Source organism: Drosophila navojoa, chromosome 5 (assembly GCF_054131105.1).
Source record: "Drosophila navojoa isolate 15081-1374.11 chromosome 5, UAZ_NAV_1.0, whole genome shotgun sequence".
NCBI classification, from domain to species: Eukaryota; Metazoa; Arthropoda; class Insecta; order Diptera; family Drosophilidae; genus Drosophila; species Drosophila navojoa.
Window position 1 is genome coordinate 13,605,856 of NC_142893.1, and position 26,469 is coordinate 13,632,324.

The 26,469-nt window shown below is 45.4% G+C and overlaps 1 protein-coding gene and 1 long non-coding RNA gene across 16 annotated transcripts in view; one reads left to right on the forward strand and one right to left on the reverse strand.

The window, feature by feature from the left end:
- Positions 1 to 109: 109 nt before the first annotated feature.
- On the reverse strand, positions 110 to 26,141 carry RyR (Ryanodine receptor). Of its 15 annotated transcripts, none has more exons than XM_018103825.3 (28): positions 26,019 to 26,141; positions 24,402 to 24,562; positions 21,488 to 21,691; positions 21,144 to 21,155; positions 20,402 to 20,479; positions 19,922 to 20,310; positions 19,332 to 19,856; positions 19,141 to 19,265; positions 17,660 to 19,082; positions 16,994 to 17,597; positions 16,300 to 16,399; positions 15,067 to 15,271; positions 14,242 to 14,998; positions 13,029 to 14,188; positions 12,511 to 12,663; positions 12,333 to 12,448; positions 9,972 to 12,244; positions 9,426 to 9,905; positions 9,143 to 9,280; positions 8,684 to 8,970; positions 6,515 to 8,612; positions 6,083 to 6,195; positions 4,796 to 5,144; positions 4,227 to 4,527; positions 3,792 to 3,902; positions 3,311 to 3,730; positions 3,048 to 3,249; positions 110 to 2,981 (listed from the first exon to the last, which is right to left on the reverse strand). In XM_018103825.3, the coding sequence occupies exons 2-28, from the start codon at positions 24,453 to 24,455 to the stop codon at positions 299 to 301; spliced, it is 15,360 nt and encodes a 5,119-aa protein (XP_017959314.1). In that variant the 5' UTR covers positions 24,456 to 24,562; positions 26,019 to 26,141; the 3' UTR covers positions 110 to 298. The 15 variants fall into 15 exon arrangements, with proteins under 15 accessions (XP_017959314.1, XP_089117612.1, XP_089117610.1 ...); XM_089261486.1 differs by having other exon boundaries at positions 12,511 to 12,705; XM_089261484.1 differs by having other exon boundaries at positions 3,792 to 3,926; positions 12,511 to 12,705.
- The window catches only part of LOC149091059 (uncharacterized), a 55,112-nt gene continuing 34,269 nt past the window's right edge, over positions 5,627 to 26,469 (forward strand). The window contains exon 1 of the long non-coding RNA XR_016196995.1: positions 5,627 to 5,912. This is a non-coding gene — a long non-coding RNA (uncharacterized LOC149091059). The remainder of the gene's footprint in view (positions 5,913 to 26,469) is intronic.

Consider the following 26,469-nt stretch of genomic DNA (forward strand, 5'->3'; position numbering starts at 1 on the left):
TTCTGCCTGTTACATACATTTTAACAAAACCATTATACCCTGATTTCCCATTTTCAATGGGTTCAGGGTATAAAAAAAAAGAGGTTATATAACAATGAATTGACGTTGCTTTTAACTTTGTTAAAAATAAATCGATTTATTTGGTCGAGCATCCGTATTGTATGTAAAATATATACTTAAATTAATTAGAATATGATTTATTATTGAGAGAATTCAAACATATATCAATATTATAATAGAGATATTAACGATCATCATAGAAATTGTAGTAAAAACGCGACTAAGTGGATCCAGGAGCTCAGCCTCCGCCACCGCCGCCGCCAGAGAGTTCGTCCTCGTACTGCTTGCGGAAGCAGTCGCCCACTGGGAAGAAGTCCCAGCTGCGCTGTTGATACATATTCCACACGTACGTCTCCTGGCCAGTGTACTCGGTATCCGGTTTATTGATCAAATGCATCAGGAAGAACATATAGTTGGCCAGATTGTGCTCCTTCTGCACGTGCGTATCGAAGCCATGCGGGACTATATCAAAGAAGTCCTTGCCCATGCCACAAATAAAGCAATTCGATTCCATATTATCCTTGACCGATTCCAATTGATCACGCAGCTCGCCGAAGGCGTCGATAATCAAACCCTGGATGATGGCCAACAGGATGACAATGACGAAGAAGAAGAATGTGATGTCGAAGATGATGCGATAGACCTCATAATCATCTCCATCCGGATCCCCGATTTCGTCGCCAATGCCACCGCCTGCTCTAACGCCCTTGTACAAATGGAAGACGAAACAGGTCAACATGTCATGGCACTTCTTGTCCACCTCCTCATCCTCCTCCTGTATGTAGAACTTGCGGAAGAAGTTGAACGCAATCACGGTGTATATATAGACGATAATCGTCAGGAGCATCACGGTCAGCACGAGCTGCTTGCCATTGTGGGTTACCGACTGCAGGATCGTGCGCAGTGTCTTAAAGCCAACGGCCACATCCAGCAAATGGGCGGCAAAGAAGAAGTTGTTAAAGTTGCCCATCACCGAGAAGCTGAAGTACCACAGGGAGTAGAGGAAGGAGTTGTCCGTGAAGGTGACTCCAGCCTTCCACACCTGATAGCGCCAATCGATGTTCATGATGTAACGCAGTATGCCCGTCTCCTCGCTCTCCTGTGCCGTGAAAGCGCTCTTCTCCATGCCCAGCAGATTCGAGATTGAGTCAAAGTCGTAGGTCTCACTGTACTTTTGCCTGACCTTCTTCTTGACAAACTTATCCCAGTAGTTGACTGGGAAACTCTTGGCCGATATGACCAGCTTATCCCAGTGGGACTTGAAGTCATCATCCTCCGGCTGCTCGGCTATGAAGAGACCATCGAATTCCAGACGACGTGCAATTTCCTTCTCCCGCTTGAATATGGCCAGCGGCACCTTCAGATGATAGTACGCGATCAGCATGGCCAGCGATACCAGGGAGTGGAGCAGTGCGGCAATGCGTAGCACATGCTCCATATAGAAGAAGTCCTCATCCACGTGCACCAGTTCCGGTATGTCATCGTCTTCGAAATCGCCATCGCCCGACCCATCACCCGAGCCACCCAGGCCAGAGCCAGCCATATCAGCAGCGCCCGAACCAGAGCCCAGAATAAGCTCCTCTTCGGCCGATCCTTCCGATTCCTCGTTGAATGAGGTCACCTTGTAGAAGAGCAGCATAAAGTTAATGCTGAATGCCAAGACGAGCGCCACATATTTCAAATTGTAAAAGTTGCGAGCCAAGAAGCTGACGGCGCGGTGCGTGTACTGCGAGAAGTCGATCTGGTGCACCGCCGGTGTCTCTTGTGGTGCTGCCGATGACTTCTTGGCCTCCGCCTCAATGGATGCCATGGCTGCCTCTTGGGCCTTCTGTGCCTCCTGACGCTCTTGAGCTGCCTTCTTAGCCGCCTCACCGCCTAGCATATCGACAATTGAAATGGGTTCCTGATGCAGTTCGCCTTCGACTAGTTCTCCGGGTGCAGCTGCGCCGTCTTCTGGGCTAGACTCACCGCCCTCCTCCACAGATGAGCTGGCTGGCGACTCGTGCACCACCACCTTGTACATGCCGTTTTCCTCTTTGTTTATGTCCAGGCCAAATGCTTGAACCGGGCCCGGTGGCTCCTCTATTGGCAACGGCGGCAGCGCACGTCCAAATGTTTCCTCCTCAACTACAGCCACTTCATCCTCCTGCTCGGGTGCGGGACCACGCATCAGATTCAACAGAATGCCAAAGATATAGCGCACTACACAGTAGTGGGCATAGCCCGTGTAGTAGAAAATGTAGAAGATTATCTTAAAGAATCCAACAATCAGTTCAGGTATCGATTTCGTTTGCATAACTCCAATTTGGTGCTTGATGTTCGAGGGACTCAGCATGTGAACTCCGAACTTCAGGCCGTCCTTTACAGCAGTTATTGTGCGTCTAATCGGATCGCGAGCGGCGCGCTCTTCCTCCTCTTCGCTCATGTAGGAACTGTAGGCCGTATCTCGTTTCACATTGCCGCCGCCATCGTCCGTGGCCATCAGGCCAGAGGCGTGGGTCATCTCAAAGATCGCATCCTCACAGAAGTTAACAAATGCTTCCAGCTTTTCCTTGTCGCCGCCCTCTGTGACAATCGAGTAGAAGAAGGCGCGTTTCGATTCGCGAATCTGTGGCTTCTCCCATTGCTCGATGTTCGAGTCCTTGATCTCAAAGTAAACACGCTCGATACGCTTCGAGCTGCCCAAGATTTCGATGCGACCCAGGAACGGTTCGAAATAGTTTAGCACAGAGCCAGCGGTCTCCAGGAAGCGTGCCAGGCGCGGCTCATTGGGCATGTGTTCACTGAGATTGGTCAGCAGCACAGCCAGGTTGAAACCGATCTCCTTTGATGGCTCGTGGAAACGTTCGACAAAGGCTCTATAATCAATTTTGCCTTCGTGATTGCGTTCACAGCAGGCCAAAAGGAAATCCATTTCCTCCCTGCAAAATCGACAAATGATGAATATTAAATAGTTGTCTGATCTCATGAGGATTATTTTCTCTTACGGTGTGTAGTTCTTGGATTGCTCCATTTTGTCTCTGAAGTCCTTGGGTATTACCCAGCCCTCGTTCTTCATATCAATCTCATGGAAGCTGGGCGACTCGATCAAGTCGGCCAATTTCAGGAACATATCGAAATACTTGAGAATCAGCTCAACATTGCTAGCCGACTCAACAAGGGTATCCACCATCTGCTTGCCAATTGTGCCTGGGAAAGTATGGGAAGGTATTTGTAGCATTGGTATGAAAATCGTATATGAAAGACTTACCATTCACAACATTGCCTTCCAGCATGGACAACATCATGGTGATCATATCCTTTTGTAGATTGAGCAGCTCCTTTAGCAGATCCACCTGACTCGAATGCTTCGAGAGTTTGTCCTGCATATGCGAAAATAGAAATAGAAAACCGCCGACCGCATCCCACAATCTGGAATGGGCCAAGGCTTGCTGATTCAAGGTACACGGACCCTGGATGACCTCAGTGAGAGTATTGAACACTTGGCTAGCTACGCCGATGGCTTTGAAGAAGTTCGCCTTGCCAGCTGGGTCGATGATCTCCTTGCTGGAGTAGTGCCAATAGAAGTCCATAATCGATTCCTGCAGACGCAGCAAATAATCCACCGTACAGATGACCACATTCACCGTGGTTGTATTGCCCGCCTGGGTACGTAAATAGTTTTGCCATTCTAGAAGAGATAAGAAAATGTAGATATAGATTGGCTGCCAGATCTTTGCTGAGCGACTTACCCAAGTTGTGACCCTCGCAGGTTAGCTGAATGAATCGGAATAGAGCACACGTGAACTCCGCATCGTGCATATTCTTCTCACCCGCAGCGCCCTCCGAGCCGACACCAAGACCTGCACCCGCACTTGGAATATACTCTTTGTTTTTGTGGTTTGGGTTTTACAACGATAGCGGGGAACAGGTACATATACATATATACGGGATACGGGATATAAACGGCATGCGGGAAAGTAGTTGGAAGGAGAGACGAAATCAATAATTGAACTTAGAATAAGGCGCAGCATGAGACGTGATGATGCCAGAATCACAATAATAATAATAATAAGACTAATAATAATAGTGATAATCATAATCAATCATAAGTTAAGGGCTCAGCAAACGTCAAGCAGGATCGCATCTGGTTCACACAGCAAGGAAAATCACTAAGGAACACTTACCCTCGGCCTTTGTATTGCGCTCGAATGCATCCAGATCGAGCACACTGCACGAGTTCATCAGCCCGGCTATGGAGGTGAAGAAGCCCACATCCTTCTTCTCCTTCAAGTGATTCAACATACCCATTTGAATGTCGATGTTGCCGCCACGCAGTATGGCGATGCCCAAATTGAGTGTCGTCATGACCATCTCCGAAGGTATACCTTTGGAGGCGGATATGTGCAACAGCACCATTTCGGCAACGCCACGATTCGACAGACGCGCTTGATGGAACAGCAGCTTCTGTTTCTCCATTTCTTGTTCCTGTTGAGAATATTGGATAATTGTATTATGTATTGGGTATGTATGGAAGACGTAGCTGTTAGTGGAACGAATAGAGCTTTATTGCATTTTAAATCAATTAGCCAACTTTCAGTTCAACTTTCTAATCAGAATGCTGCAATATTTACCATTAGTTTCGACATGCGGCACTTTGCATTCAAATTAGATTAGTTAGCAAGCACAATTGGGATTAGGATAGGTTAGTACAGCATCATTTAGTATTTATTTTCAGTACATTCGCTTAGCTTACATGAATACTTGTGCCTTCGCCCTCTTCGCCGCCCTCACCGCCTTCGCCTTCGTCGCCGCCTTCTTCTTCCTCTTCGCCGCAAGACTTGGCTGCGATTTGTGCATAGGACATGTACAGTAAATCCTCTTGAAGTGCGCCACTGCGCTCTGTCATGGCACCGCGGCAGAAGGTGGTTACCAGCTGGGTCAACGGATCCGGCTTGCCGTCCGTTTCCTCTTCTTCCTTCTTCGATTTCTCCGACTCTTCAAATGTCTGCGTCAGATCCTCGATCATCACCTCCTGGCCAACGTTCTCCTCCTGCAGCCATTGCTCGTAGTAGGTGCGAGCAAAGATATTGCAAGCACGATGTCTACGGGCAACAAGAGATCGTTATTAATTCCAATTGGAATCTGAGGAATTTTAACACAAGTGGCATGCTTTTAGTATTCGAGTTAAAGTGCTAAAAACACTACGAAATAAAAGCTTATCGGTACGCCGAACACTCAACAAAACCCTTGCAGATCTGTTGGAAAAAGTATTTAATTTAGATGTGTGGACAGCGGACAGAGTGACCATGGAAATAATACAATTTAAATACAGCAGACTGCAAGGGCTTAAATACCAAATAAAGAGAAATAATTGCAATCAGTTGCATATTTAAATACATATGTATGTATAGGTGTATAAGACGATGTATAAGATATGTACATATGTTTATTCATATATTAGTATTTTTACGGCTACCACCTGCTCATACGATATAGATGCTTGGCGCGTAAGCTTGATATAACTGCCTGGCGTCGAGCGACCGAAATTTTGGAACTCCAACGTTTTGTTTTGTTCTTGGCGCCGGATGCCTATATGGAGCGGTACAATAGCAAGCAAGAGCATAAAAATACATACACACATATTAAAAGACAAGGATGAGTTACAGCACTACGGTCACACTAAGTGGTATTGCGTTTTAGTACATTTATCGTTAGTTGAAATCAGTGGGTTAACGAAATACAAAAAAAAAAGAAAAAATAAGAAAAACAAAGTGCGAAATGTGATGTAAATTAAAAAATCATATTCATTCAAATCTGTGTGTACAGGCCTAACGCTTGGTCCCATGTATTAGCTAAAGCTTTGTATGCATGTAAGTAAATAGATCCCGTTTGCTAAATATGTAACTAAATGTTGATCTTCATATAAAGTACCGTTACTTTACATACATACACACACACACTTGAGCCCATCAGCTTGAGCGGTTGCTTAAACGTGCGCACGCATGTGTATTAGTAATGCAGTGAATATATCGGTAATAACCTGGGTAGAGAATGTAGCGATGTCTGACGGAAACATGCGATAACGGCACGCTTCCTTTGTATTGACACAACGCTCCTGTAGACATTTTTGCTCTGCTGTTGTGGATGGTCGATCTGTAATTGTTTCGTTCACGATTTGGTCAGCAGTTGGAAATTATATGTCGTTGAAATGTACGTTATAGATTTATTTGGGGCAAATCGTATCGAAAAGAAAAGTTAATAAAAAGTGCAAAATTGAGAAAGTATATTATAAGTATAAAAGTATATATAGATATATAAGTAAGTAATATCAGTTGGTATTGAGAAATAAACATACATAGATATGTGTATATATAAAATACAAGAGAAAGGAAAGAGACTTGTATAAGAGTATATGTATTTGCAATACCATATGTGGGTATAGAATGTGAACCCCCTCACCCCGGCTACTTACCATATGCAAGCCAAACAGAACCTTAGCCATGGCCACAATTCGATCAACGGTCTCCGTCGTCTTGTCTTTACCCTTCTCATTCGAATTGGCATTCACCTTCTCCAAGGCCTGCTCATCGACTGGCTCCTCAGTCTTGCCCAGTTTCGAGTAGAGATAATGCTGCCACGACATCTCATCGGATGGGTCCAGTTTGTCGGGCAATGTCAACTGATTGCGTGCAAATTCTATGACATCGTACTCGTTCATCTTCTTCAAGTATCTATCCTTGCAGTGCTGCACCAGCTCCTGTTCGCGACCAGCGAATAGATTGAGGCCCACGGGCAGTAGACGCTTCAGACAGGCAACCATTAAGCTGGCCTGCACCTCCTTGTCCTTGTCGCGTTTCTTGTCCCTGTTCTTCTTCTTCTTCTTGACCTTGCCACCCACTGCCGGCACGCCCTCAGATATAGCCGATCGTCGTGTTGCCGTGGGCATTATCAGAGCCATGTTATCAATTTCATTGGCCGATATAAAGTTTTGCTCCTCCTTCAAGAAGTATTGGCTCTTTGACCAGATATTAAATATCTCGGCAACATGATTGTACAGCTCTTCGGCCTCAGGGATGTTGTCCTTTAGCCAATGATTGCGCTGCAGATCCACGTACTTGATGAGTAGCGGATAGAACGAGTATATATCTCGCACAAGCAAATTCCAATCCTCTTGTAGTTGCGTCTCCACTTGCGAAGTATCATCAGTGGCCGATTTGATAAATCCTCGCATGCTGTCCTCCTTGTGTAGCATGTTCTCGGTACGCTTCTTCACACGCTCCGCCAGTGGCAGGAATGGATCCTTGAGCAGCTCCTCTGATGTATTGATGATAATCTGCTGGGTGTAGGCCGCAATGCGTGTCATCCAGGGCGCGTTATCATTGCCAATGTTCTTCTTGATCATCTTGAGCACATTGCGCAGCAGCGAATTCATGTGATCCGCGGTGACCATGGTCACATGATTGCCACTGGTCGGACTGACGTTATCCGGACCCTGGGACCACCAGAAGGGCAAATAGGCGCAGAGCAGCGGCAGTATAACATCAATAATGTGCGGTGCATCGGCATAAGTCTTATCCGACTCAACAAACTGATCCACTTCATTGAGGATCGCTTCCAAATTGGGCATACAGCTTTCCATTTTGACCATAATGTCCTGGGCCTCCAGCGAATGGTCCGCAATGCGATTGAGCAACGAGTACTGATTGTGCTTATTGAGATGCGGCTCCAAATAGGCAACTGGGAAGCACGAGCTGTAGGCGCCCAAGCAGGAGCCCAGGGCAGGTCGATGCCTCTCGATTTCCGTTTTCAGATATTTGCGATCGTGTGTCAGTGTCGCATCGGTACCCAGGTGATATAGGGCCGCTAAAATCTTATAGGAGGCCACTTGAATCTCGTCGAGCAGCAGATCACTGCCATAATCACAGGCAGCCAGATGATCAAACATCGCAGTCAGCACCGGCAGCACCACCTGATTTACATAGCCCAGTGACGTGGAGGTCTTTAGGTGTGTACCACGCAAATGGCTGTACTTGCCATCCTGTAGATTCATGATCGTGTTGCCCAGATCATCAGAGGTTTGATTGAAGAACGTCAGCATAGATGTGCGTATGAATTCGGGACAGTTCTTGGTCAGAGTCTTGGCATCGATGCCCTTGACCAGCACTTGCAGGCAGCGCACGGTGATGCGCACATCTGGTCCAAAGGCGCTCAGTCGATTGCGCAACAGAGCTGCCAATTTGCAGAATATGGAGGCAACCATTTCCTTTTCCTTTAGCGATGCGGCGCCTATGTTATTCGTTGCCGTGGCAATAGCAATAAAATAATTGCGATGCGTCGAGAAGTACTTCTCCATTAGAGGCAACACGACCTTTGAGAAGAACTTGATGTCTCGCGATGCCGTCTTGAAGGAGCTGCGTCGGCTGAACGTGGTCGATGGCTTCAATAGCTTCATGTTGATGGTGGCACGGTCCAGATATTGGATAAGCTTCTCTAGCAGTGAATAAGAGAAGCGCAGCTCAACGGCAGCTTGTGTGGCACCGCCTTCCTCAACAGCGCCACCCTTTGAGGGCCTACAAATAAGCAGAGTTTTATAATGCATAAAGTTTTATATGCGTAAATCCTAGAGTAATCTTATACTGACTTGTGCAGCTTGTATCCCTGATACTGCATGTATTTGAGGAACTCCTGCGAACGCTCGCGATCCTTCTTCTTCTCCTTGTCGGTGAGCAGGTCATAGGGCACCAATTGTGGATGTATAACTCCGCCGCATCCATTCAACTCTTCGTTCTTCTTCTTCGCCCAAATATCGTGAGAGTTTTCGGCCAGACGTTCGGCCATATTTTGCATTTCTCTGCTGAGCGTCAGGTTGCTCATGTCCACAGGATGTGGATTATAGTTGAAGGGACTGCCCTCATTCTGAAAATCATGCTATTTGTGTAAGCATCAAAGGGGTTTCAAGTAAACGTGGAGGTGTGGAGGTGGCCAATTGTGCGATAGGGATATTCCGTTATTGGTAGCGTAAGAAATTTTGGGAAAGGCGTTAATGAAATCAATTTTTGGGAACAATATTTGGTTAGTCTATTAATGATATAATACATACAATTTGGGGCTTCGATTGACGACGCGTCGAGCCACGATGATTGAGTGGCAAATCGATTTCCGAGTGTTCAACGGTCCAGCCAATGGCCAAGAGACCTTTGAGGCATTCACGCACCGGATCTCGGTAGCGTTCACGCTCCTGTGAGGATGTGTAAATAAATATTAAATATAAATATAAATATATAAATAAGTATAGATATGTGATGTCGATTAGCGATGAGTAGTATGCCCATTAGAACGTTAGAAGTCGAGCTGATTGTTATTGTTATATGTATACTACGTACATATTCACTGAGCATATTGTAGGGCTTTAGGCGTGGGTGCTTGCGCTCGATATCAGATCGAATTTCGCCATATGTCCAGCCTCCCTCCAAACGGCGACTGGCCCAAGCATCGTGATAGTGCTCGCTGAACTTTTGAACCAGCGAATTCAAATCATTGTCCAAATGCACATTGTTCGTATCAATTGGATTTGGCACATATTGCGGTTGATCTGGTGCACCCATTTGTCTGCCATAATAGTCCTCATCGGTATTCTTCGATAAGCTATAGTCCGGTGGCAGGGCACAGCCGATGGCAATTAGGCAGGGCAATGCTTTACCGAACAGTTCCGGGTCATAGTCCATGTTGCTCAGCGAGTCAAAAATATTTGAGAAGAGAAGCATCGTTAGGCGCTTCTCCTCATCTGACGAAGCTCCATACGAGCCCTGGCCTTGAGTCGAGCCATAGTACTTAGCGCAGCGATCGAAGTGTAGTGTGAGCAGCTAAAAATACAAGAGAGTTGATTAATTAATGATTCTCTTGAAGTGGGCCGAGAGTATGGAACTTACCCTGAGTGCAACGGTCGTATATTCGGATAGCTTGGATACATCAACAGTCAACTTGCGCAATAGCTTTAAGAGCATGGCAGGTTGCATTTGTGACGTCAACGCTACTAGAAAATCGGATACTGCCTCTCGCTGTCCCTTGGTTAGCATACGGTTCTTGGATAACCTATAGACCGTGTGCAGCGTGGCATCCAAGAGACTTGCATAGTTCTCAGCCTCGTTATAGAACTTTGAGTGCTTGATAAGCAGCGGCAAAATGGAGTTGCCAATGTAGCGATTCATGGCCAAGGCCATATCGCTCTCAGAGCCATCGCTCTTATCCAAAATTGTGGCTGTACGCAGATCTGGGAGAAAAGCGTCTTCGAGCAGCCGATAGAAGAGATCTTGTGTCTCAATGCCGTAAACACGTTCCAAAAATAGGACAATGCTCTGCTTGTTATTGGGTAAGAGGCCAGATGGCATATCCGATTTTGGTTTCTCCTCACCGGGAGCAGTTTGGGTGAGTGTAAACTTTAGGCTAAGCACACCTTGAAGGTCTTCCAGTGGCACAAGAGATCTCAAAATAGCTCTAGCTCTCAGTGATTCGTTCTTGCCTTGCTCGATGACAGACACGTCGGGGGCGCATCTGCCCAGCAGGTCAACAAGTGTACAATAGAAATTTAATATGGCGGCACCCGTATCGATGTAGTCCTCATCTTCGTCGCCTTCCGGCAGGGGATGGGTAAAATTAAGTCCAGCTATGGTGCCTTCGGCTTCGTCTTGCATTTTGCAACGATCCGATATGCGCTCCGACATACGATTGGCCTCGACGATTGCACGGAAGAGACCTTCCCCTTCTCCTCTTAGAGCCGGTCCCAAACATTCTGGACGACGGATAAGAAGACGAATGACAAGGTTGGCATTCTCCTCGACACTCTCGCCATTGACCCAAACGCAATAGCGCAAAAAGTCCAGATATCGTTCACCCTCGACCGGGTCCCAGCCCAAATCGGGATAGCCCTTCTCGACCAGCTCAGAATTGCTCTGCAATCCACATCTGGACAGGTAAACTGCAATCTTCTCCAAATAGTGTTCCCTAAGTGCCAGAGCTAATTCTGTGTTCTCCATTAAACTCGAATATGCCACATCCAATGGGGTGGAACCACGCAGACTGGGCCTGGCTAACAATATGTTCGCATTGTCCAGCAAAAAGTCAAAGTGATCGAACATGGCCTTCTGATTCTGACGTCCGGTACGGCAAAAGTAGCATAGGAAGCGACAACAAGCCACAACCATTTCGTGCGAGGTGTCTTTCTCTTTTGAGGGCACGCCCTCGGCTCCCTCGGTCTGGGCGGGGGCATCGCTTTGTGCCTGAGCACGACGGCCTAGAGTATTCATCATGACGGCCATTACGTTTTCGTGCACACGTAAGATGCGTATCAAATCCGGGTGCTGGAAGAATGTGGCGTTGTTTACCAGTTTCCATAGACGCTTACGCATCAGCTCCTCTTCTTCCTGGCTCATTTGTACGGGCAACAATGCACGAATCTGGCTTAAGCCCACCCACATCTCAGCCACATCATCTCGTGCGCGATTGTTGATCACATAGGTCTTTTCGAGAGCACGTACCAGCTCACCGACCGTATCGTATTGCCGTACCAGCAAGCTGAACATTTCGCGAACTAATTTTGGATTCTCGATTTGTGATTCCTCAGCCCAGCTGACGATGGTTTTGATTAGGACCTTGCGGAAAACCTCTTCAGGTGTCTTTTTCTCAGGCTCCTCCACTTCTTTGGGTCCCTCCTCAAGCTCCTTGACGGTATTGATGAAATTGTAGATCTTTGTAATGGGTCCCGTTTTGACCTCTTCGATTGCATTTGTCTCAGTACCATCCGGCTCCTGCAGCGCATTCAGCGATACCTTTTGCATTAGAGAGTCGTGGAATTCGCTTAAGCGACTGCGCAACTCAAGACCACAGGTACAGTTGTCCTGATCGTCAGCTTCCAGATTCTTGAAGCAAAGAATCTGATTCATTTGTTCTCTGGGTGGACAACGGAATTCCTTAGTCTTTTTGGCCGCAACAGCACTTGGCAAATCGGATTGTTTAATCTCAATATAACGGCGCAACTGATCGGTTTGCAGATCGCCCACGAAATCGTGAGAGAATGCTATAATGCTCTCCACCCGATGCCGGAGCTGTGTGTCGTATAGATGGTGCAATAGATAGCACATTTGTAGCTTGGCTCCCTCGGCCATTTTCATGGTGAGCAAACCCTTGCGATGCTCATCCTTGCCCTCTGCAAATAGTGAATGAAACCAATTAGATATGTAACATATATAGGATATTCTAAAAATATAGAGTAATTTCTTTTGCTTCTCTCCCACCTCTTGCGAAAGTGGGGTCCCAAGTCTCTGGATCCACCATTACTAATAGTTTCTGTACGTCCTCATCAGTAAGGACGCCAACTAACAGTAGGCGATCCGTTAGCTTAATGAGTGGCCTATAAGAATTAATAAATATAGTTATTAAATATGGAATGTATATGTATATGGCTCTACTTACAAGAATAGATTCTCGTTGGTCCAACCGATGGGATCACGGTTATGCACTTGATTTATTTCCACTGCATCTTTAAGGGCCTCCATTACAAATTCTCTGACTACTTCTAATGGGAACTTCGGGGAATACAACTGATCGATGTTGGGTATCGGTTCGCTGGAAACACTTGGCATACTAGATGTTGCAATCACAGGGGGACTGAACGGGTGGAACGGTTGTTGTTGTTGTTGTTGTTGTGATCGGTAATCGGTATCGGTTCGATTGATGGTGCATAGAGTGTTGGATCAGTGCAGGTGTTTTTGTTTTTATATATTTTGTTTTGTTTTTGTTGGATTGAAAGTATTGGAAATAAAATGAGTTATGAGGAAATCACAGGTGCATCATGACTAAACTAAACCATCGAGCGATCGAGCCATTCATACTTAAGGCTCGTCGTCGAAAGCATGGACAAGTATGTGAATGTGATATACTACAAGAGTGTGTTTAACCAAGGAACTTAGCCTAGATCACTTAGCACTTACGTGATTTCCGTCATACGCAACTGTGGGCGCACAGACTCCGTGACAAGGGAACGAAGTGAGTGACGCATCTCATCCTCAGCATACAGTTCCTTCAGTTCGGGGCCCAACGGTGTAATATACTCATTCTTGCATACCTCCATTGTGGTGGCATGCGATTCCAGATGCAGCGCTATCAGCAGATCATAGAATCCCTGACGCAGTGGTCCACTCATATACTCCGAGCGTATGGCATAGAGCAGCTGCTTCTGATCGACATGCTGGCAGAGCGCGTGCGCGGCACGATAATTCGATTGGTAGCACAGCGCAGCGTAGAGCGTGAGCGTGTGAGCATGGAAGGAGAGCAGTTTGTCCATTTCGATCAGCTCCAGTATGTCGATGCAGCGATCCTCCTCGGGTATGTGCAGGGCCAGCATTGATACTGGATCCTCGCAGAGCATGGACCAGCCCCGGATATCGGACAGTTTCAGCGCATGCACCTGCAGTGAGGTGTTGGGCACACGCGCCCATTGATGCGGACGCAGGCACTGCACCTTCAAGCGAGGCGGCGACTGCGGATTGATGTGCTTGTCACTGGTGGGCAACACGGCTGCCGACAGTGGGAGCGTGGTTGGCGTGCGTCCCAGCTCAATTTGCAGGATCTCCTTGCTGGTGGCTTCGACGAAAATGGCCGGAAAGAGTTTGGTGTCCGGCTCCATCATCCAGCGATGCGAGGTTTCCTTGCCCTCGCAGGTGAAGCGTATTATGCCCGTCGCCGTGTCCACAAAGCAGCCGACAAACATACCCTGCGATGCACCTTTGCCAGAGGCATCTTGGGTCACCTCATTGAACAGCTCGTCGGCGCGCACCACATAACAGCTCTGACGATCGATGCGCTCAATGGGCACTTCATAATAGTCCTCAATGTAGACCGAGGCGCGTCGCACCTTATTCTTATTGAACTCGCGACTATGCAAATGGTACTGGGTGGTGACCCAGCCCACGTAGACGTGGGTCGGATCCTGGCCAGGGAATATGCGCACACCATAGAAATATTCGTTGATCAGCTTAAGGCACTCGGCATCGAACATCTCATTGCCCGACGATTCCACTGGTGGCTGGCCCAAATTCGTGGAGCTCAATTGCTTTGGTCCCTGAGGCACTGGACTGGGCGGTATTTCGGCCTAAAGTGGGAGAATACATAACTATTTACATAGAGATATCGTTTCCTACTCACATTATTCAGACGTAACGTTGGCGTTCGTGTTGTCATCTGCTGGTTAACCACGTTTCGGCCATGGGCCACCGTGTTTCGGCGCTCCAGCGATGTGTCTGCGGTTCTCGAGCCATTCTTCTCGCGGCTCTGGTCACGTGACTTCTTCGAAAAGAACTTGAACGGACTGCGGCCGCGTTTCTTTTTGTCATCCAGCTCATCGCCCAGGCCATTCATGTCCAGCACGGAAGTCGAACGCTGCATCTCGTCCAAGGCAGCCGTCATGTCGGTCTCGAATGTTATGTTCCGGGTGAGAGAGCCTTTGCGTGGCGGTCGTGGTGGACCGCGCATCATATGCTCAGCCTCGGCCTCGGCGTGATCATCGAAATTGCGCGTCAGGCCCTTAATGTCGTTCATATTGAAGCCGGACTTGAGCATGTGATCCATGTGTGCAGCATTTTGGGTCTGCATCTGGATGGCTGCCTCTTGGGCCTCGCGCATTAAGCGATATTGGCGTAGCTTGATCTCCTCCCAGCGTCTCGCCTTCTCCTGCTCACTGATGAAGTCGCTCATGCAGGTGACAGGCAGGGAGAGACGCAGGAACTCCCAATTTGCCTTCTCCATGGTCTCGAACGTATTGTGCGAGATCTTCAAATGGGGCGGAGTATCAGCTCCGCCAGGTATGCGCGTCACATCGATGCGGCAATCGGGCATTTCCTCGGTATTCTCAAAAATCGGCTGATCCTTGGTATACCAATGCGTCACTGGGCGTTGCATATTGCTGTGAATTGTAAATTGATGGGAATTACAGTTGCATCAGCATTCAATTTGCTTTCCCTATATACTCACACACAGAATGGCTCGTAGCCCTCTTGCAGACCGCAGGTGGTAAAGAACTTGAGGGAGTCCACATCTTGGCCATAAATCAGGCGCGCCTTCTGGCCCACTCCCAAGGTACAGGCGGGCACAAAGCCCACGCCCTCAGCGGTGACATCGGCGAACGTTGTCTCGCCACCCAAGGCATCCATAAGTAGTTCTCCATTCAACGAGAAGCCTGTGCAGATGATTGAATTTGATTAGACTCTCACTGAATATATGGACTTTGATTATGTTTATATTAAAGTATCTAAACGAAGCTGCTTTTAAATAAATTAAGAGTTCTAGTCAGGCGGAAATCTGCGCAGGATCAAAAAATGTTTGGTGCGTACTAGTTAATCGATCCCTAATGCCTTGACTTTCTAAATAGAAATCAAAATTCATCTAAAAGTCGCATCGCACTAGAACAACAAAATGACAATGAAAGAAATCCTATGCAAAGTGCGTGCGTATTAGATTTTTTTTTTGCAATTCTCTGTTTGCAGTTTCATCCGATTAGTTGGCGCAAAACGAAAAAGCAGTTTCAGCTGTTAGATATCATGCCAAATTCTTGTATATAGTATGTAGTATATATATATATGTATTAGTAGACGAATTGAAAGCGAAATTGAATTTCATTTTCAATCATTGATTAGTCAAATTTACAGGCAAATCGAATTAAGTAAGAAGCTTTTTGATTTTGACTGGTTATTTGTTTTAGATGAGCTGATGTGTCACCTTTTGCTCAGGTAGTCCTTCGATATATTATGCAATAGTTAGGCTTTAGTGATCAAAGTAATAAAAATCAGGTGTTAGGGCATGGGACATTTGTTGGACTTAAAAAAAAAAAAATACAAAAAAATACAAAAGTGAAAGTGATCAAAAATGGTCTAGAAAATACTTCTAAAAAAATGCAAATTTCATTTGATTCTCTTTTCTTTTGTATATAACATTATCCAATAGGTATGAAGTTCGATATGTGATGGCCTGTTCGAAAAGTGTGTTTGTCTCTATAATTGGATTTGCATTTGCTTTCGGGTTGTCGTTGGAACTTTGCTGAGTTGGTTTGGATATGTACTTAGCTGTCGTATAGCAGGGACCTGGACATTTAGTAGATATCAAAAGCACGGATGTACAATTCTTGTATTGGGGGTATTTCAATTTTAGTTTTTTTCTGTTTTGTTTTACATTACAACAAACGAGCGAGCATTCAGAAGCAATTCTTACTAATTGTATGATCGGCTAGATCTAAAAAGACTCCGACTATATCCCCGGGTCCGCATTGTTTACCAAACGATTCACTGTTGCCACCGTAGACTTTCTCTTCCTAAAAAGTTGTAATTTATTGTTTAAAATGTATCAATTGAGCGCATGATCTATCAAAGCCCCAATTAAACGTATTGTTTACTTTTTTTTTTGTTTGTTTGCTTGTTTTGGTTAATGATCAGATATGAGAGTATCGCTAAATTATATATATATATAACGAAAAATGTATTGATTAGAGAACAAATAAAATAATCGAATAATAATAGTAAAAACTAAAGTTGAGTTGAGTAAAATAGAATAGAGTTAAACAAAATGCGTTCGATCATAACGAAAGTTCAATAAGTAAAGCAACGTTGCTAATGTTGCTTGTGCAGCTAGGATCCTTACTGATGGTTTGCTCCTTAACATCGATGAAACAACCAATGACGTCACCAGCCTCATAGCGAACACCAAAGTGCTCGATCGTTCCGGCATGCATTTTCGTTACCTATAATCATTATCATGTTTGGAGGGTTTTGAATTTGAGCTTGCATTAAAGTCGAGCCAAACGTTGTGAACTAGACATCACAGCACATTTACCCACAAATGGAACCTTCGCTCATCACAATATACCAATCATCCTACAATAGGTGAAACTAGAACCCTGCATACTCACATTGTGGCCATCGAATGCCCAGCTGGTGTCCTCGCTGCCCAACATGGCGCCCGGATAGCAATCGGCCCGGGCCCAGCCCACGCGCATCGGACCCGCTGTCAGGACCTCGAACTCGAAATACCATTTGCCAGAGGTGACGGCGTAGTTGCGTTCCACGCGATACGTCCGGAAGGCGGCGAACTTGAGGCGTTGCGCCTCGGCTAGCAGAGCTTCGGTGCCCTCGCCGGTGGGCGGATCCAGGACATAGCCGTAGACCAACAGGGTGCGCACCGTCTCGGAGGCAGTGTCCCGATTCGCCTTCTTGATGGCCTCATCGACCTTGGCATAGGGCACCAGGTGGGGACTGCGATGATTCTCCGAGTCCTCGTTCAGGCCGTAGGTCCAGCCCTGCTGGATGCGCTCGCGTGCCCACAGATTGTGCGTGTTCTCGGCCAGCTGATCGACGAGCTCCTCCAGCTTGGGCGTCAGGGTCACAGCGCTCAGGTCGAGCGGTGCCGGCTTATAGCCGTTGGCCTGCATAAATATCTCGTTGGGCAGCCGCACGGGTCGTATGCGTGCCGGTGGCTTATCCATGGTTATGTAGTAGCCCAGTGAGATGATAGTTCTGCAAATGGAAATAACATTAAATCAATTTGGAGTCTATTTTAATCTTTGGCTGCTAATTACTTCAGTGTTTGGACCGCTAGTTGATTGTCGTAACGTTTCTCAGCAGCTGGCAGCTTCTCGAACTGCGTGAGGCAGGGATGTATGCGATGGTAGTCGTCGCGCTGCTCTCCCCAGGTCCAGCCGGCGTCGATCTTGTTCAGGGCCCACATCTCGTGTATGTTCTCGGCGAGCTTCTCCTTAATCTGATCCACAGAGCTGGGCAAGGTTACGCCCGTCGTGTCCACTGGCTTCGGCACAAATGCCGTGTCGTCCTCGATGAGCCAGGGACCGGCGAGCACATTTTTGCTCAGATTGCCAAAGTAAAAGCAGGGATCCAAGCTTAGGATCTGATGCGGCATCAGGCACTGTACGAGCGCCGAGAAGCCCACGGGTGGGGCATACTTCAGGCGGCCGTGATCGCCGCCAAAGAGGAAGCGACAGCTGAGCTTGGAGGAGCAGCTCATCACCGGGAAGAACATGCCGTCCAGATTGAAGTCCCTGAAGCAGCCGCGCACCTTGTTGCCGTTAAAGGTGAACGTAATGACCGGCACGGAAAGATCTATGGCCACGCCAACGACGTCGCCCTTGCGTATGTACGGCTCCTCGGGCAGTGCGTCCGCCACGAGCGTCTTGCGTCCTCCCGTCCACAGATGGGCGCCATCGAAGCCGAACGAGTAGAGGTCGTCGCCGACGCCGTTGCCGCCCCACTTCTTGCCTCCGCCCGGATAGGGCACGTAGCCGGAGGTGTTGGCCCAGCCAATGCGTAGGTGCGGCATTATGTGCGTGGTCTGCTCGATGTGATCCATGGTCACCTCAAAGTACCACTTCTGGTACATGGACGAGCCATCGACGCGTCCCACAAAGATGTTGGGACGTATGCTCGCCACATGGTCCACCAGCAAGGTTTGCAGCAACAGATTCTTGCCGGGCAGCAGGAAGTCACAAATGTTGTTCTGCGAGGAGCGCACCGCGACTCCATTGCCCACACACAGGGAGCAGAGTACATCGAGAACCTTGGGATCGCGACCGTGTTTTTCGAGCAGCGATATAATCACTTTAATATGCTCGTCCCTCATCATGTTCAGCGCCTCGGGCGAGTCGATGAGCACACAGTGGAGCACATCCAGCATGCCGGAGCCCTCGCTGGATGCCTGCGAGCCCAGGCGGGAGAACAGCCAATTGAGGCGATTGCTGTTCGCGAACTGCGCGCAATTGGTGTGATTGCCCTTGATGATGGCGGCCAGCAGCTGGTAGAGATAAGTTGAGATTAGATCCCAGCTCTGGCCAGTCTCGTCGCCGGCCAGGAAGCTGGCCAAGAAGCCTTGCGAGGTGATTATATTAATTTTGTCAATGGCCTCCAAAATGAGATTGAGCACGCCCTCCTCCTGGAACAGATCCTGGCGATTGCGCAAGGCACGAAAACGATTCTGCTTCTCCTCGTGTTCTATGGGAAAGCAAACAAGGTTTTTAATGCTATTTAGGAGGCTTCCCAGTTTGCTTACCCATATCATCTTCTGGCTGCGAAAAGTAATTGATTAAATCCTCCAGGCACATGACCATTTCGTTAAGATTAACTTTTTGGAAGAATATTGAATGTCGACGATTCGATTGTAGGGTCTCCAAGGCGCTGCAAAGTGCAAGAATCAATTAGAAGAATCAGTATATTGGGGAGCTGATAGGATAGATAGCTTACGTTATAAACTGTGTGAAGAGGCTGCTGCACTTTCGAATGACGCGCGCCGTCTTCGATTCCTCTTCCTGGGAGCGCGAAAAGTCCAGGCAATCGTCCATTTTACCCTCCTCGTGGAGTATGGCCTGTTTCTCCTCCACCTTGCCGACGCCCTTCTTTTTCGTTTCGTAGCTCTTGTAGCTGAGCCACAGGCTCGATTCGCAGTGCTGCACGATGACGGTGGTGTCACCGTATTTGATGATCGGCGAACCGATTACCTCTAAGTCTTTGTCCTCGAGTACTTTCTTTTCGTCGTCCTTTTCTTGCCTCAGGCAGAAAGTCGTCGTTGCAATCGATGCCTCCTCCTTTTTAACGAGGATTAGCTCGTTGCTGTCGTTGACGCCCAGATAGCGTCCCGTCGTTATATGACGTATACGCATGGGATGATACCAGTTTATGAAGCCGCCCGTCCACTTCGTGCGCGCCAGCTCCAAGCGCCACAGAGAACGTGCCTGAGCCATGACCACGCCGCCCTCGTATATGACAATGCTGTTGAGCAGTGGAGTGGCATTAGTGTTGTAATTGAATCAGTGTGGACTTAAGTAGCGGCTTACTTTTGACCTGCCTCACGGCCCCAGGTGCTGGGTATGGTCAGGCACTCGTCGCCGCCATGAAAGAAACGCAAGACATCGCCGCCGAACACATAGCCAACGTATTTCATGCGTGAGATGCCGGTGCCGTAGGGCTGCACGGACCAGTGGGTCACATGGAAGCTGGCATTCACAATGGACTGCTCGTTCTCCTTGGTGGTGTGCAGATACCGTTCGGTGGCCACCGATACCAAAATCAAATCATCACCCACACGAACCTTTTCACCCTCCGAACGCTGTTTGCTCGCCGGATGTACGGTCCACCAACAGGCCTCGCCCTGGCTATGCTCCTGCAGACCCACATCGAAGGAGAGCTTATCGTTCGACGACGATGTTGACAAACAGGCCAGATACTGTTCCGTGGGTTACATTATAATTAAATTCATTTCAGATTATCCACATATGTATATAATGGAGTCACATCTCTCTCAGTGCTTAGCTTACCATATCGCTGTTGTGATGCCTCAGGAGTATGGCATTGCCATAGAGCAGGGTTCTGTGGCCGGATCCGGTGCCCTTGCCCTGTAGATTTGAATAGTAATTAGTAAGTAGTAAGCAGGCGAGATAGATGATTCTTAATCGCATTTAGAGAAGGTATATGCTTGGTTCTCTCTACGCTACTACAATGTGTGTCTCTGTGTGTGTGTGGAGAGTGAATTTTCTATTTGGTTCAGTCAGAGAAAATCCAAGAAGGTGATTAATTCTATATACATTCGAGCTTCGATTTTCTCTGAGTGTACGCCGTGTTGATAATTAGCATTTGTGTAGTTGAGAGTCGCACTTGAAGTTAATTGAGAATGCGATGCTAGCGATTCGCTCTTAATGAGCATGTCAATGAGTTTGTTAAATGCGGTAAAGAGCAATTGATTCCACGGTCTGATTTTTAACAAATCGTAGAAAAAACATTTACAAAGAGACAGAAATAGAGAAAGAGAGAGAGAGATAGAGAGAGAGAGAGAGCGAGTTATACATAGATTTAAACTAGCTGAAGCCCGCTGGACGAGACAGTGAAGCAAAGTGGCAATAATAGCAATAATAATAATAATAATAATAACAAATACTACATTAGACCGGCAGAGTGAGATAGAAATAGAATAGATACAGCAAGATAGTTATAGTTATAGATAAAGAAAGTATAGAGAAAGCAGCGCGATTTTTAAGTCAAAAGAACATTCTGTATACTTACAACTTGACTATCCTGTTGGGTATTTAGAAAAATTTTGAAAAAGAACCGAAAAATTGATAGGTTACAATTTGTGTGAAAATAGAAATGGAAATTGTTGTGAAATCAACATGCAGAAGGTAAATAGTATATATGTATATATGTAGAGTCAAATTTTGATAATAAATTAAAACCAGATTATGGACCAGGAATTGGATAGAGGAAGAGACGAGAGTAGCATACGACTTAGAGTGAGGAGAGGGAAGACTTCATATCTCAATAAGTTTTCGTGTTGGTTTTTGATATCGAAGACGGTGTCAAGTGACTCTTGATTATTATTATTAATATATTGTAGTTGGGGGACTTACGGTCTCTGATCCGGCTGCTGTCACCAGTTCCTGGAGCGCGCGCACCGACAGCGCCTGTTCGATGACAAAGACGCATTGCGATAAATCGGGCGGCACATTCTTATCGGCAATGTTCTCGAGAAAACAATGCCGATTACCAAATCCCTCGGCGGCCAGACAGACACGCTCGCCAGTCGCTGTGCAGGAGAGCGTGACCATATCTTCCTGTAAATTGAGAGATCAAATTTATTAATCACAGTGTTTATTGATTGCGCCCAGTCAGCAGGCAGAGAGAAGGGGAGGTAGAGGCGGAGCACCGCCGGCATGTCATGCGAAATAGCAAATTCCAATTGGTTTACCCAAGCGTCCATTCAACCAGAAGCTATGCCACACGCAAAACGAGGCCGATGAATCGTTGCAAAATGGAGCGTTTACGTGGATGTTGCCAAATTTGAGGCAATACAGGCAACAACAACAGCAACAGCAAAAGCCACAAACACAAACCCGGCCTCAACACCCAGACTAAGTGGGATGTACAACCCGAATTGTGTGTGTGCGTGTGTGTGCGTGTGTGCCTGGTGTCCAAGTTAAATGAACGGTAATGGATTTCAAATCGAACAATTTACATAATTTAAATCGAAACGAAACGAATCGCCCCATTGCAGGAGTTAACTCTGGTCAACTGTTTAGAGACAACAGCACTGAAGTTGTACATTTGGCTGCCTTTTGTTACTGTTTTTGTGCATTGTAATGCACAATTAATTAATGCTTGATTGTCAGGCAATATATATTGTGGTTAGATTACATAGAAGAAACAAATTCGCTCGAAGTCTAACAATAATAATCTAAGAGATTATTTAGTTTGTGGTTTGCCGTGTCTTTATTCGATTATGGAATAATGTATACACAGACTAGGATAGTACTTAGTGGAAAAGAATCAGACTATATTCTATAGTGGTTCATATACATATAGCTATAATATCATCGTAACGTTACAATAATATCTAAAAGTCACTGGATCCCATTTTCGTCTCTCAAGCTGCTTAAGATCATTATTCTTGATACTTTAAAGACAATGAGAGAGCTCTAGTTACTATATTCACATACAAAGTTGGAATTCGCGCAACGATTCTTTTCGTTTTATTATCTGAATAGAGCGTTAGACTTACTTAGTTAAGAGATTCGTGTAATAGATTATGCTTTTATGAAAATTAATCATTTAACTTACTTTAAGCCTTAGTTTACTAGAACAGTATAATCTGTATAGAGTCACATCAAATATAATATTTAACCATTGTATATAGAACAATCAACTTAATATCACAATAGATGCAGACCTACTATAATATTCCTATTAAACACTCTTCTATGCAAACATTTGCCTACGGAAGAAAAAAAGGATGCAATTTGCTTAAATTATGTTTCGCATCTTGGGCAAACATTTTGTAAAACTTGAGAACTCTTTATAGCATAACTACATCTAAAATTCCACCTATTAAATTCTCAATGCGACCTATTTGGGTCAGAGAAGAGTGTAAATACAGGCATTGCTATAAATTCGAAAGAATTATCGTTAAGTCTAATTTAACGGCAAACAACTAAAAAAAAAAATGGAAGCAAAGGGAGCATAAGGAAAAATTGCTCCCCCGGCGTAGCTGTCCGGGGAAAACAGCAAATCGAATCCCCCAACCGCGTCGAACGTATCAAAATGGTCAAAGTGAAAAAACACTTAGAGTCCTGCCAGAGCCTATACTATGTATGTATATGCGGAGCATATTTATTGAATTTGAGCAACGAGTGGGCGCCTGGCGGGCAGGCACAGCAAAAGGAAATAGATACGGATACAAGGCATAGCCATGGAATGTGTTTATTTATTGCAGCCAGGTGCTCGTCGCTGACCTTCTGGCCCCAGGGGGCGGGCTGGCGAGCCAGCGAGCGCCAAGGCAAAGACGAGCGAACGAGGAGTGCCCAAGTCCAAGTCGCTGGTCACTGATGCCATTTATTTATAGCAGACAAACACATTCACACATAATGACTGTCATTTTCGGCGTCAGGTGTAGTCATTGATATATCTAGCCATACAGATGGAATATATAGATATAGATATATATACAGATATGTATATCCATCTCTTTTGTTGTGTTTATCTAGCGTTTATGTAAATCGAAGCAAACAAATCTGGCGAGAGCTTAAAAATTTGCTGTGATTGAAAAGTGTGGACCTGACATTTCGTATTTATTGGCAGCCATAAAGAAAGTTGGCGCTCTCTGTCTGTAAAGTCGGCGCCCATAAATATCCAACATCCTTTATGGAGTTCTAGCTAACATGTGTGTGTGTGTGTGTGTTTGTGTGGGTGTGTTTGGTTTATGACATCAATTGTGTGAAATCCTCGCTAATATTTTATTGACTGAACGTAATTGATTTGAGATGTTTTCCAATATTGTTCATACGATGTGATTTCATTTCATACCCAGTGAATATGACTCAGCAGGTTAGCATGATTTTGCGCTAGACTATGTAACAGGAGAGACTATGAAGTATATTTATTTCTGATTAGGTTAAGCAGCCAAAAGGGTTTAACTGTTTGTCAAATTCAATTTAAGATTTCGATAAGTTTTCCTGGTAGCTCAATCAAAGTTTAACACTTAACATAGTCTATAGCTATAGTCGCAAGAGTAGTTCTCTTTCTATAGCCTAAGCAAACTCTTATATAAATATACAAAAATTCGCCTATTTTTCCATTTTCCCAAAGCTATAAAGTTATCGATTAAATTCGATATACAACTCTACTTATCTGATGATATTTCGTGAGGCTTAGCCGCTGGGTTTATTTAAAGTTCATACAAAGATTCTCATAGAAGGAAATTTGCTTTTGGTTTGGACACTCCCATCTTCTTATATATTAATATCTATGTTCTTTATTTTGAGTACTTACCGTACGCAGGAATGAAACATCATCCTGCTCGGAGCCACCTTCCGCTTCAGCCATTTTGCCGGTTAACGCAACGACTGTAGCGTCCAAACAGAGTTTGATGCAATTATTTTTGTAGTATTTCGATTTCTTTGTCTATGTGACCGGGTAACTCAAACAGGTCCCTAAGTGGATTAAAAGAGGTTTAAAACTAAATAATCTGCTTACCAAACACACATACGCACACGTTCCGTTTTCATGCCTGATTAAGAAATTGCCATCAAAATGAGAAAATAAATAAAAAATGAATGAAATATTACAAAATTCTGTTCTGTTTGGGTTTTGTAAAAATAGATTAACGCTCAGTAGAGAGTTCTTTAATTTCTCTCTCTGTCTTTCGCCCTCTCTCTCTCTCTGTTTCTCTCTCTTCATTCACGCTCACGCTCTCGTGGAGGGCTCGTCGGGTCTTTTCATAGTGTGTCATATGCTTTTCGGCTTGCCAAGTTCGCTCAGCTGTTTTTCCTTTGCCGGCTTCTCTCGGTTTTCACTTTTGTTTTTCCTCCACTCTTCCTTGTTGTGATTTCTGTGTCATTTGTCATTTGTCGTTCCGCTTTGGCTTGCGCTTTCGCGTGTTTTCCCAATTGCCTCAGATGTTTGTTAATTGTATAAATAGGCAGATTCGATTTAAGAATCGCCGCGACTCTTTGGTGCTATGCCAAAATTTACTGCGGACTCTTAGCCGCAAATATGCGCATGTTACGTAGACAGAACATATGTATTCTAAATAGATATATTGAAATTGAGGCATTCTTTCGACAGATCAGAGCATGACATTAGGAATATGTGTATGTATGGGTAGTTAGTTTAGATAGACTTAGAATATGATATTCAAATTGTATATATATAGAGGAAGTTCTATTATATATATCTCTATATTATATATTCATATTAGTTTATTTATATTTCAGATTGAGAACGCATCAATTGATTGTTGTTTTTCACTGGGACACTAGGCACTGCGAGCATCGGTAATCCAGGGTCCGATGGCACGCAGGGTACGCAGCATCCATATACGATATATGTATATATATTGAGATTTGTATACCCGGCACTAGCACGAACTATAATCTATATCTATATCTATTAAAGATTTCGATAGGTATATGCATATATGTGTATGTGCGTGTGTGTGTGTGTGTGCCTCAGCTACTTCTTTCAATCTTCAATCGGGTTTGCAGCACTGTCGTGTGTTTATTTTTGGGTATCATCGGGGCCCGAACACGCCATCCGAATCAGCGACGAGAGACGAGCGCACACATGTCCAAAAATATCACACGCAAAGACCTGGGCAGCCACAAAAAACTAGCACAGAATTTGAATTTGAATTTTGCTCAGGCGTTTTTCACACATTTTTCATAATTTCCTCGAGCACTTTTCATTCGAATTGCATTTCTTATGCAATGGATTTTTATTTGGAATGTCACACGCGCTGGAATTCAACTCTCGCACGCATGGATTTTCCACGAATTTTCACGAGCTCCAACACACACACATGTGCTATTGGGTGTGTGTGTGTGCCCACTTATAAATTCTATACTCGATACAGCTGCTGTGGGCCAACGGACCCACAGGCCAACTTACTTTTCGTGTCGATATTACTCTCTAGACTGACGAGCAGAGTCGGCTGCTCGGCAACGGCCGCTACGAAAGTCCCGATTGCGAAATGCCGAACGAACGAGCGGCCGAGGGCCAAGCGCCAAGCGCCAAATATTGCGGCACGCAGCATGCGGCAACGGTAAATCTATCTCACTGCACAGTGGTTCCATTTAGTTGAACTTGATATGCACTAAAGTAATTAATTTGATTAATTATTTTTAAGGACATGAGAAGTAAAGTAAGTAGATTTTATTTATATTCTAATAAAAAGAGTTATAGAATGAAAGTTCTGTAGAGTTATGCAGAATGACATAAATTTTAATAATAGAAAAAAGAATTTTTTTTTTTATAATAAATTTAAAAAGGGATTTTTATTTTATTTTTTAAAAAATTTATATATATTTTTATATGATTTTATAATTATTTTTATATATTT

Coding starts and splice junctions, on each gene's coding strand:
- RyR (XM_089261484.1), bottom strand. CDS start 24,455: ATGGCTGAAGCGGAAGGTGGCTCCGAGCAGGATGATGTTTCATTCCTG. Junction 19,083..19,140: donor GCAGCCAGAAGATGATATGG/GTAAGCAAACTG, acceptor GCTTTCCCATAG/AACACGAGGAGAAGCAGAAT. Junction 12,245..12,332: donor GGACCCCACTTTCGCAAGAG/GTGGGAGAGAAG, acceptor CACTATTTGCAG/AGGGCAAGGATGAGCATCGC.